The sequence below is a fragment of the Hylobates moloch genome, unplaced genomic scaffold (assembly GCF_009828535.3).
Source record: "Hylobates moloch isolate HMO894 unplaced genomic scaffold, HMol_V3 SCAFFOLD_18, whole genome shotgun sequence".
NCBI lineage: Eukaryota > Metazoa > Chordata > Mammalia > Primates > Hylobatidae > Hylobates > Hylobates moloch.
In genome coordinates this window covers 66,230,717-66,242,942 of record NW_026652293.1, presented here as the reverse complement: position 1 = coordinate 66,242,942, position 12,226 = coordinate 66,230,717, and the positions used below count along the sequence as shown (strand labels likewise).

The following is a 12,226-nucleotide window of genomic DNA, read 5'->3' as shown; positions in this document are numbered from 1 at the left end:
AGAGACAGATAATCCTGTTCTAATTCTCCAACATGTGCTTCTGCCAATTGAAAACTTTTCTTATTTGAAACAAATAGCTGTTTTTAGTAAGAGGTCAGTGTACTTTAAAGAGTTGAGAAGGTTTTGCACTGCCTGTTTCCGTTATCTTGAGGTCTCCAGATTTGTAAATATCTCCTCATTCATTTTCCAAAAGGCCCATAAAGCTGGTTTGGAGAAAATATGAGTGTGATTTTTTTTCAGGTAAAAAAAAAGTGACCCCATGTCAGTCATCTAAACATTACTCGATTTTTTTTGAAGTCAGACCAAATTTCTGTCTTCAGAAAATGTTTCTTTTTTCTCCCACTTGTCTTCTTCAACTTTTGAACAAATACTTAAAAAATATCTTGGTGGCATGATTACTATAGAAAGAAACCAGTGTCATAAATGGAGTGATCTGGGCTAAACTTTATCTGTCCTGGGAATCTTGTACGTGATTCATTTAGAGACTACTCCCATCCCTTGGTCTCTCCTCCCTTGGATTTCTGAGAGCTTAGGAACTCCCACTCTGAGATACTTTCTGTTCTCTCCTCACATGAAGTGTATCTGCTACTTTGAAATCAACATCCCTACCAGACACATGTCACATTTAAGTTCACACACAGGACCATGTCCTGGAATGATAAGGCTTTCTGCTGCTGTTCTACCCTGAGGGCATTCCGCAGGCATCTTAGGAATTCAATTTTGAAGGCTCAAGCTAAGCAAGTGAGTTCAGCTTGTACTCATCACCCAGAATCCTCTAGTAGTCACTTTTACCTCCAACTTCCCACTCTCTCGCCTCCAACTAAAGGGTTCCCAAGGTCAGTTCTGGCTTAGCTACACTGTTCATCTTCCACCTCCTTGTCATGCCTGCAGCAAGCCGAATTTCTGTTCTCTGAGAGGCTGACCCAGAGCTCCTCCTGGGTGACCAAGCTCGCTTCTCCCTGGGGACCAAAGGGCAGCATCATCGGCCAAAGACAAAAAGAGACCCTGGGGAAGACATCCTGCCTTACTTTCCTGCCTGCTGGGGTGGGGGCTGAGGCAAAACTTGCTCCTACTTTTCTACTTTGGCCTTCACATTAACAACAACAATTTGAAGGGCATTAAGGTTTAATGTGTTCTCTGCGGATTCAAACGAGTTCCTAAAATTAAGTACTACACTCTATTACTTATTAATCACATCTGATTCAGAAGTTTTTCTTCATGTACTTCCTCATTTTCTGGACTTTGAACTTCCCTCTCATGTTAGAGCCAAGCAGCTGTAGCAAACTAGCCATTATTTTTTCCTGCATTGCATAAAATAGAATAACACTCTCCAAGTGTAATCCAGCTTCTGTGATTTATATTCATCAGCATCTCAGGACTCTGCACCACACCAAGCCTTGTGACCATCGGAAATGTTGCAGATCCAGTTATGGCAGGATGCATGCCTATATTCTCCAAGGATTCTCTATTCTGCCCTTAACCAATGATCTGGCCTCATAACAGCAGTCTTCCATTGCAGGAACATGGTCAGCAGGGAGGAAATATGCTTACAGGGCAGCACACTTGGATTCCTCTACAAATCATACACTATCCCTCTAAAATCACCTACATTTTTCCATCTCCCTGTCCTCTAATCAGTAAGATATTTAAGCATCTGAACCCCCATTGAGATATTGGACAATCACTCTGTAATTCTTCCTGTGTGCATGGTAGTAATAAATGTGTATGCCTTTTCTCATTAATCTGCCTTTTTGTGAGTTGATTTTTCAGCAAACCTTCTGAAGGGAAAGGGGAAGCTTTCGCTTTGCCCTGCAGCTGGTAATAATTTGCTCATGGCAGCACATGGTACAGAAGGTAGAAGGTTACTGAGTGAGTGGCCCACTGTCAGGAGACTGGCCCACGATCAGAGTGCTTGGCTGGCTCATCAGAGGGCGCTGATTTTGCACTGATTTTTACCAGCCCCTCAACCACCAACTTCTGGGCGGCTACCCATGGGAGGTAAGGCTCCATTGCGGGGGTCAGTGGGCATTCATTATCACACAGGGGCTTTCTCATTTTCTTTTCTAAAATCCTTAATGGAATAGTATCCTGGGTACATCATCTAAATGTGGCCTTTATGTTTTCTATGAAGGAGTGTATATATATATATATATATATATATACACATACACATATATATACATATATATACATATATATACATACACATGTATATATACACATATACATATACATATTCTACATAGAGGCACACTTGTGATATATGAAAGCACAGGATTACAACCAGATGTGATTTTTATTTATTTTAGCTTCTAAATTTAAAATTCTCAGATTAATGTAACAATCTGTTCATTTAGGGATTTGTGTTTAAGTTCTGTGCTTTAGTGCTAGGTGGCTGCAAATCACAATGTACTTTCAAAACAAAGTATCTTACCCTTTTGATAAATCTTATTCATAACTTGTTCAATTCAAAAAAATGTTTTTAAACATGTTAGACATCTGACACCATTCTATTGCAAGAGGGTAGAAACATTTATTGCAGCAGAATACTATGGTTATTCACTCTTAAGTTTATTATTCCCCTTATTTTATTGTAGCAACTCTGGATTCTTCAGTATAAAGAGAAATCAAAAGAAACAAAATATCTATAGTCTTGGTTTAAGAAGTACACTGGGATCTGGTGACCTAAACCATATGTACAGAATATAAACATATTTATACTTTATATGTACATAGTTAATGGTTACCTATGCATTATAAATAGTAAGTTTAACTTAAATTCTACAAAAATAATCATTTTGGATGGGTACATGCAAACCAGTACACACAAACCTATTTATAAAACACATCTCTATGCTTTTTCTTTTTGCTTCTAAATATAAATTTTGCTATTTAGCCATCAGCTAAATGATTTAAATGCAAACCCCAAAGTTTCCAGTTAAAAGTATAAAATCTGCTTCTAACCACAGCAGCATACTGCTTCAAGTATTCTCCTCTTATGTAAGGTCTAGATAAGTTTGTCACATACGAATTTTAGGTGCACATCCCATTTCCTCACATATTAGACATGCTGCTGGGGTCACAGCTTCTTTGTTCCATTTTTTTTTTAAATAAGACATTGCAAACAGTAGCTATTTCTTAAATTGACATCATTTTTGCTTTTGCATTCTGACAAAAATGAACATACTTAAGCCTCTTCCTTGCACCCTGACCCTGGTGCTCTAGGATAATGCAACAAATCCTATGCTCAGTGGTTTGCAGGGCCATCCACGCAGGCAGATGACTGGGTGGCCACAAAAGGCTCATTTTGCTTCTGGTCCTCTTTCATGCCAGCTGCCTGGTCTGTGATCGAGGAGAAGGACAGCTGGTCATGCTCTATGATGTGCACTTGATCCTCGTCCTTGTCCTTCTTCACATAGAACATTTTTCTGAATTTTTTCAGCTCATGGAGTTCACAGAAGGTTTCCAGAACTACCAACATGGCAATAAGGCCAAGTAGCAGGTAACCTGTGTGAAAAACAGGACACTGTCTTAGTATGATCTCAACATGGATAAATCAAGTAGCGATTTACCTCCCCACCTCATGCCAACACATGTTAAGGAATAAACTCATTGCCAGTTTCTTAATTTTTAGAAGTGTTTTTAAGTTCGTGGCTCAAAGAGGAACTACCCATTATTAAAGAGTGAAAGATAATGAAGAATGATTTAACCTCCTATGAACTTGGATTAGTTAGAATCACAGGCTGCAATTTTTGAGAAAAAAAAATACTTGGGGCTGACGTGGCATTATTAAAGACACATAACATACTGCACTTACCCAAGTGTGATATTTTATGCAAGGAGGGTTTGCCACCTCTGCTTTATAATCAGTGGCTCACAAAAAGTCAGTGATGTTTTAGAAAAGTTTTTATCATGGGGTGCTCGGAGGAAAGCTTCATATCTTTTTAAGCACTCAATACTCTTACAATTTCTATTCCAGAATAAGAGTTTAGTAATAGAAATTGCAGTCTAAATGCTATGGTTTGGCTGTGTCCCTACCCAAATCTCATCTTGAATTCCCATGTGTTGTTGGAGGGACCTGGTGGGAGGTAGTTGAATCATGGGGGCAAGTCTTTCCCCTGCTGTTTTCATGATAGTGAATAAGTCTCATGAGATCTGATGGTTTTAAAAAGAGGAGTTCCCCTGCACACGCTCTCTCTCTCTTTGCCTGCTGCCATCCATGTAAGACGTCACTTCCTCCTCCTTGCCTTCCACCGTGATTGTGAGGCTTCCCTAGCCACGTGGAACTGTAAGTCCAATTAAACCTCTTTCTTTTGTAAATTGTCCAGTCTCGGGTATGTCTTTATCAGCAGTGTGAAAACAGACTAATACACTAAACTAAATCAAAAATTTAAGAATGTATGTTGATATTAAATAGGTCCTTGTGCATGGCTGTCTACACTTGCACCTAAATCCAGCAACAAAGCCAGGCTCTTCATTATCTCCCAGTTGTTTTTGGACATGTGGACTATTCACTGGCCAACATTACCAGTTTCTTACTGGGAAACTAAAGGATAACTGTTGACTCAAGTAAAATGTATTGCTTGGAATCTGTGACGGGAAATGGTGACTTAAAATACCTTCCATCATTTTAAAAATGAGTTTCAGGAAAAAAAAATCATCATAAAAAGGAACAGAAATGTGAAGACGAAAACTCTAAGAATAACAAAAATTCTGATTTTATGTCCCAGTGGTAAAACATTTGAGGAGGATTTTCGAAACTGTATGAAGTAGGGAAGCTAAAATTGGCAGCATAACAGGAATAAGGAAACTAATTAAACCAAGAATACAAAGTTTTAGTATCTTCAGAATCTGACTATAGCTTTTGAAAACAATATCGTGCATTCAATGTTCTCTCCTGTACTTTAAAAATAGTAATGACATTGTTAGACTAATTGATGAATCTGTGTCTTTTCCTTTATTATTATTATGACTATTTTTTGAGACAGAGCCTCATTCTGTCACCTAAGCTGAAGTACAGTGGCACGATGTCGGCTTACTGCAACCTCCGCCTCCCAGGTTCAAGTGATTTCTGGCTAATTTTTGTATTTTTAGTAGAGATGGTGTTTCACCATATTGGCCAGGTTGGTCTCGAACTCCTGGCCTCAAGTGATCTGCCTGCCTTAGTCTCCCAAAGTACTATGATTATAGGCATGAACCACCATGCCCAGCCTCCTTTATAATTATTTTGTCAAACTCTTGAATGCTGACAAAAATATCCATGGGGTTTCAGACAAAAACAGTGGTATTTTATCCTGCCCTCATCTAATATATCTTTGGAACATTCATTTGTTAGATACTCAGGTTCCTGACGCTCAAAACATAAACTAATTCTATGTAGATTGCTTTTTTAAAAAAGATTCACATTGTAAGAAGGGATAAAATGTTATGCAAGGATTTAGTATTATATGAAACACTGAGGAAGTTAAGTGGTTGGGCAAAATTTATGAGAAGACAATTTATATAAGAGAAAATTATTGTAGCTAGCAAACATAATTAGAGAAACATTCTACTTTCCAAGTCACAGAATAAAATAAAATAAAATAAAACAATCACCTATTATATGAAAAGAAAGTTAAGATAATGTTTATTTGACTATTGAACTCACATACACAAAAAACATCTCTAATGCTACTGGCCATCACCACCCCAGGAGTGCTGAAACTGTCACACTCAGATAATGCTGGTGACGTGTCAACTCATAACAACATTTGGAAAGCACCAGGTCATTATGTTCTATGAGTCACAAAAAGGCGTATTCACTTCGCACCAGCAATCTCATTTCTTGGAAGAATATCAGAGGAGGAAATGTGTATATATACAAAAATATTCTTGGCCGGGCGAAGTGGCTCACGCCTGTAATCCTAGCACTTTGGTAGGCTGAGGCGGGCAGATCACGAGGTCAGGAGTTTGCAACTAGCCTGGCCAACATGGTGAAACCCTGTCTCTACTAAAAATACAAAAAATTAGCCAGGTGTGGTGGCAGGTGCCTGTAATCCCAGTTACTTGGGAGGCTGAGGCAGGAGAATCGCTTGAACCCGGGAGGTGGAGGTTGCAGTGAGCCGAGATCATGCCATTGCACTCCAGCCTAGGCAACAAGAATGAAACTCCATCTCAAAAAAAAAAAAAAAAAAAAAAAGGAAATTCTCTGCAGTGTCATTTATAATACCCCAGAATTAGAAGAAAGCTAAATAGTGAGCAATAGAGGCATGATTGGATGATGATTTTGCCACCAGGAAATATAAAATTATCCTAAGTAACCATTTGGCGAAAAAAAAAAAAAAAATTTATTGAACTTGTATGGTAGCCAGGCACTGTTCAAAGCATTAGGGATTTATGAGTAAAGTCTTTGTTTTGGCTGAGCCCATGGTTTAAAGGAAATGTCAAAATACACACAATTCAACTAAGCATTTTGTAGGGTTAAGAATTACGAGACAGGGCCAAGACAGAGCATCTGGCTGCTTGAGTATCTAATATGATTTCCTAGAAAACGTGACCTGAGCCGAGTCATAAATTGAAAAATTCTTAAGAAGGTAAGACAGAAATGAAAACAGTAGGTACATTATAACTACAACTCTGTGCATCCTGAAAAGGACAGGAAGGCTCACACAGAAATGAACAGTTTCTTGAAAATGGATGGTTAAGTTTTCTATGATATTACATTGAATTTAAAATGAAAACTATTAAAAAATTATAAATCCCTGACCATCTGAATTTGAATGCCCATTTTATTTTCCACACACAAAATTCTGGAAACAGTTAATAGAGGCTAACTTCTTCTAAAAAGAATCAGATGGATAAATGAGGTAAGCAGCTCTTTTAAGACTTTTCTGGTAAATTAAAGAACATGATTGATAACACGCTCTATCCGAGGCCTAGTTTTCTTGGCCTTAAAATATTTAATAAAGTAGAGCAATCTTTTTTTTTTAATTAACAGTTGGTTATCAAGTACATTCTGTATGATGTATTTTTACACTGTCATTTATAATGCCTACATTATTAGTAAGAAATTCATCTGTAATTTTAAGGTGTTGCGAAAAATAACTCAGTAGTAAGATTTTTGCATAAAGAGTTTTGAAGGAAACCATAAAATGAAATGGTTGAGAAGGTGGTAAATTCGGAAAACTTCTCAATGACAAGAAAGCAATCAGTGCTTTTATGAATGACCCCTCACTGGGAGGTGAAGTGGAGCTTGCAATGGCAAAATAGAGACAGAAGCCTGTAAGCCCAGCTACTTGGAAGGCTGAGGCAGAGAGTCCCTTGAACCCGGGAGGTGGAGGTTGCAGTGAGCCAAGATCGTGCCACTGCACTCCAGCCTGGGCAACAGAGTGAGACTTGGGCTCAAAAAAAAAAAAAAAAAAAAATGGAGACAGAAGGAGCAGCCAGGGAGCTGTAATACTCACACGTGATCCCAATCTTATAGAGCTCTCTGAATTTTTGATTGTAGCCTTCCCCAGGCACATAATCCCCCAGGCCAATGGTGCTCAGGGAAATAAAACAAAAATAAAAGGATTCCAGGAAGTTCCAGTCATCCTCCAGGACGGAGAAGACAGCGGCTGGGATGAAGAAGAAGCAGGATACGGTGACGAACCCAAGGAGCACGGCGTGGACGATGGCCACCACTTGCTTGGAGAAGCCCCAGCGGATGTGGAAGTAGAGGACTGGCCTGCGTGTGACGTGCACGGTGATGCGCTGGACCACAGCCGTCAGGAACAGGAGGGTGAAGGGAATGCCGATGACGGAGTAGATGATGCAGAAGGCCTTACCCCCATCTGACAAGGGCACGGTGTGGCCATAACCTGCAAGGAGAACAAGGTCACTGAGGCGAAGAGGAAGAGACGAAGTGGCAAACACATTTTTAAACAATATATGCCTATCATCTGCCCTTATTCCCCTCAAACCAAAGAGAACAGCGAGACTTCAGGTCTGCCACTTTAGAGGCTCTAGCATAATTGTCATGTCCCAGTAAAATTCAACAGTGGTCACCATAAGTTTGAAAGCCCACCATTCTTTGTAAAATCCAACCAGCAATTCCAACACATCAGGGTCTCTGGTCTTGAATTCACTATCAGGCTCAAACACAAGTTCTGTGTGCTAAGGAGCTAAGGCCCACACCCATCTTAGACCATCAGGAGAAACTCATCCGAGGCTACCCGCTTCACCAGGGCCGGTCTATCCCCTCCACCCCTTCACTTCACTTTCCCCAAAGATCCTCAGTGTCTAAACCTCAGTCTACACTCACCTCCCAAACTACTCAGAATGTTCTAACAGGAACGACTGACAAATAAAGGTGTGTGAATAGAACCAAGATAATACGAGTCCAGTAAGAGGGTGGAGTAGAATCAGTGAAGATAGAGATATCAAAAAGAGGAAGAAAAATGAAGATTAAAGCACGCCATGTCACAGGATCAAGCACTTGTATATAGCACCCTTGACATGAGTAACTCCATCTTAGAAAAAGACTCCATCTTACATTTCATAGGGCACTTTGCCAACGGGGACAAGATGTTATGCTTAATAAATAAAGTCTGCTTCCAACCAGATAAGGGCAAAAACAAGCACATTCTGTCACTATCAGTCGTCGCCAGAGGACTCCGTGGCCATAAAAAGAACAGGACATCGGTAGCTCAAAATGGCCATCTCAACTGACACTGTCTTGCTGTCAACTGTGATTAGCACTTGGCATTTGCTGGGAAGGCTCTGCCCCCACTGAAGACTCTTTGTTGCAAAACCTGTGGACCACTCACCTGGCCCCGACCAGGGGATTCTTTGGGTCTTTGTTGCTCTCCCAGTCTCCCTGGAGTGGTTTGTTAACCCTTCTTCTTGTCCCTTTTCTCTTGATGTTATATGTTACTTTGTTTGTTGTGAAATGTTTGATCTGTAACACTTATCTATTGATTAAGTATACTATTATGTATGGTTTGCAATACAATTGACTTGTGAAGTGGCTTGTGTGCCTGCAGCTCTGACTTACCGAGTGAACAGGAGGTACCAGGGAGAATTCCCTCCTTGGAATTCCATGCAGCTCCTGGCTTTTGTGACTGAAATAGCATCAGTAAAAGTGTGACACTATGGAAAGGCACAAATACGCATGGACGTGGTTATCTCTGACTCTGTAGCGCTCATGAGAATACTTCTTGTAAAATATTTTGCCCAGTTATCTGGTTAAATGGCACATTCATAAACCGACACATTTCCCCCACCCCCCTTGTCATTTCTGTATTTTCAAAGATGTCATAAATTCCACAAACATTGAAAACATTACATTAGGACCAGTGGTTGAAACACATGTCTGTTTTACTTTCTACCAGGTTGAAGTTTTTCCCAAATCAAGCTAATCAGGGGACTCTTCATCCAACCAACGCCAACAGAGAACCCAGCTGGGCATGGGGCCTGGTGGCTATTTTTAGAATCTCATGAGCACTTCATCTTAAAAGAACTAACATGTCTGAACAAGTCAATTCAGGAAAAAGCCAGCTAAATACATTTTTTTTATGAAATTGGATTCTGAGAAAAATCCACATAGGTGATCATTGAAGAGTAGCTTCAAAATCTGATCTTTAAAATACACTCAGCTTAAAAATAAACAAACTCCTTAGTTGCAAATCTCCCAAATTCTCTGCCTTATACCTAAGGCTTATACAAGTGTCTGTGGTTATTAAAAAGCTTCCTTGATTATTCCCATGTACGGCCTCACCACCGCAGAGGCAGGGTTCTTGACCCACTGTCCCAGAAGGTGCACAGTTTATGAATGAACTACAGCAAGGCCCAGGAATCCTCTGAGATTGTACATCCGCTTTCCCGTGGAGAGATTCCAGGGCTTTAATTCTCACAAGGGGTACACGTCCTCAAATGGTTAAGAACTACCCTTGTTCTGAGTGTCGGTTCCTGAATCCATCTGGTCCCTGCACACCCAACTGCTCCTGGAATGCGGTGACTAATTTTGGGCATGATATTGAAAGAGGGAAATGGGCAAGTGGGAGAGTGCCTTGAGAATAACATGAAGGATGGTGCCAAATAATGTTCATGCTACATATGGAAGCAGGAGCCTTTGAATGTTTCATTTTGAGAAAAAAAATATGTGAAGGAAGAATGAGAATTGTTCTGAGGAAAGCAGCTGATGTCACAGGACCACCTGAACTAATGGGAGCTACAACTTCAGTGAGGCACCAAGGAGGGATGTTCCAATGATTGCAGAGATCTGGAAATAGAATCTGAAAATGGAACTTTATTTAACCACAAAAAAGCCAACTGAAGGCCGGGCGCGGTGGCTCACCCCTATAATCCCAGGATTTTGGGAGGCCGAGGCGGGTGGATCACGAGGTCAGGAGTTCGAGTCCAGCCTGGCCAACATGGTGAAACCCCGTCTCTACTAAAAATACAAAAATTAGCCGGGCATGGTGGCGGGCACCTGTAATCCCAGCTACTTGGGAGGCGGGAGAATCGTTTGAACCCGTGAGGCGGAGCTTGCAGTGAGCTGAGATTGGACCATTGCACTCCAGCCTGGGTGACACAGCAAGACTCTGTTTCCAAAAAAAAAAAAGCCAACTGGAAAGCGATTCACAAATGTAGTTACCAGCTTGTGACTAAAAGTGTTAGGAGATATTAATAATAGTGCTCACACAACCAGAGGGTCAAGCAGAAACTGCAAGAGATGAATTTAGCTTTGGCACTGATTTTGTTGAGAAAACATAAGATCAGCTGAGTCAGTTGTACTCCACGAAGGCCTTTAAGTCTATGATTTTATTACTTTTTTTGGTAGCCTTTTTATAAATTTTTATAAATCAGCTTTACTAAAAGTGTAACACACAATCCAAATTTTCCATACCATCTGTTGCAATAAATTACATAATTTAGGTTCTAGTAGAGAAAAAAAAGTAAACAAACTTCTAGTTTAAAAATATTTTAGCTTAGGAATTTTCTCTCAAATTATGATAGCTCTTTTCATTAGAATGTTAACTAAATCTCATTTACTAAAATGTTATCTCCAAGCAATAAAGATAATCATTATAAGACTCTAAGACCTCTCTCTGCAGTAATGGCATTTTTATGCTAGTACTGTAAAAATATTATATATTCCCACTAAGAGATTAAAAATCACCACCATGCAGATCCTTACTGAAAGTAATTTTCCTCTCCTGATGTGTACATAAATAATTTTTTGGTAATGGAAAGTAAAATCTAAAATTCACATCTCGTTTGCATTCCATACACATAGCACAGGCCACATTGAGTAAACCACCCTCTGCACCAACTACAACACAGCGCTTTGTTTGCAGTAGATGGCTTAATGCATCTGACGGAAACTTTTAGCCCTATTGAATTTTAATGAAGTCGTGAATAATTTACTCAAGTCCAGTCAATTGAACCTTCAGATAAATCATGAAGCAAAATTTATATTTTTAAATCTCATAATCATATTTAACTCCGTTAACAAACCACAAAGAATTTAGCAAAATGTTAATAGACCAGGCTTACTTTGGTTACATTTTTCTAAGGCCGGTCGTCACATAATTTTTGGAACCAAAAGAGTGAACATAACAAAGACTGCTGAAAAAACTGACCTCAAAATTAGTTACAATCCTGAGACAAAGCTCTCACTCACTAATGTTCTTGTATTCTAGCCTCCTACTCCACAACTGCTGGGTTTCCTGTTATGAGCTTGCACCTGTGAGGCATGTATGAGTATACGTATAATGGGTGGTTGTAATGATGACAGTCTCCTACTAAATTTGCCTTCCCATCTGGCTACTCTAATTACAACAGCCCTGACACTATGCTGGCTAATATCCAATCGGGGCTATGCTTCACTAGACTTTTCTGGTATTTAAATGCTCCTTAATGAGGGCCAAGACAGAGAACCTTTGTGGGCTCCTATTGAGTATATCAGAGCAAGTCACTGATATGCAACTTCTTCACATACAGCAGATGCATTTGAGAAACGTGTAGCTTACAATGGCCCCACGTTGTGACCCTGAGTCTGTAACAGTATCACTTATTTGCATTATTTAGTATGATATGGAACAATGTATACATTCTCCATTAAGTTAGCTTGATACATGCAAAAAGAAGAAGAAGAAGAGGAAGAGGAAGAAGAGGAAGAGGTAGAGGAAGAAGAAGAAGAAGAAGAAGAAGAAGAAGAAGAAGAAGAAGAAGAAGAAGAGGAAGAGGAAGAAGAGGAAGAGGA

At 39.8% G+C, this 12,226-nt stretch overlaps 1 protein-coding gene across 1 annotated transcript in view; it reads right to left on the bottom strand.

Annotated features, from left to right (window-relative positions):
- Positions 1–2,259: 2,259 nt before the first annotated feature.
- Positions 2,260–12,226, bottom strand: part of KCNK1 (potassium two pore domain channel subfamily K member 1) — a 58,578-nt gene continuing 48,611 nt past the window's right edge. Inside the window, exons 2-3 of the mRNA XM_032137746.2 lie at positions 7,443–7,838; positions 2,260–3,507 (exon numbers count right to left, since the gene is read on the bottom strand). Of these exons, the coding sequence (XP_031993637.1) occupies positions 3,248–3,507; positions 7,443–7,838 (656 nt within the window). The 3' untranslated portion in view covers positions 2,260–3,247. The remainder of the gene's footprint in view (positions 3,508–7,442; positions 7,839–12,226) is intronic.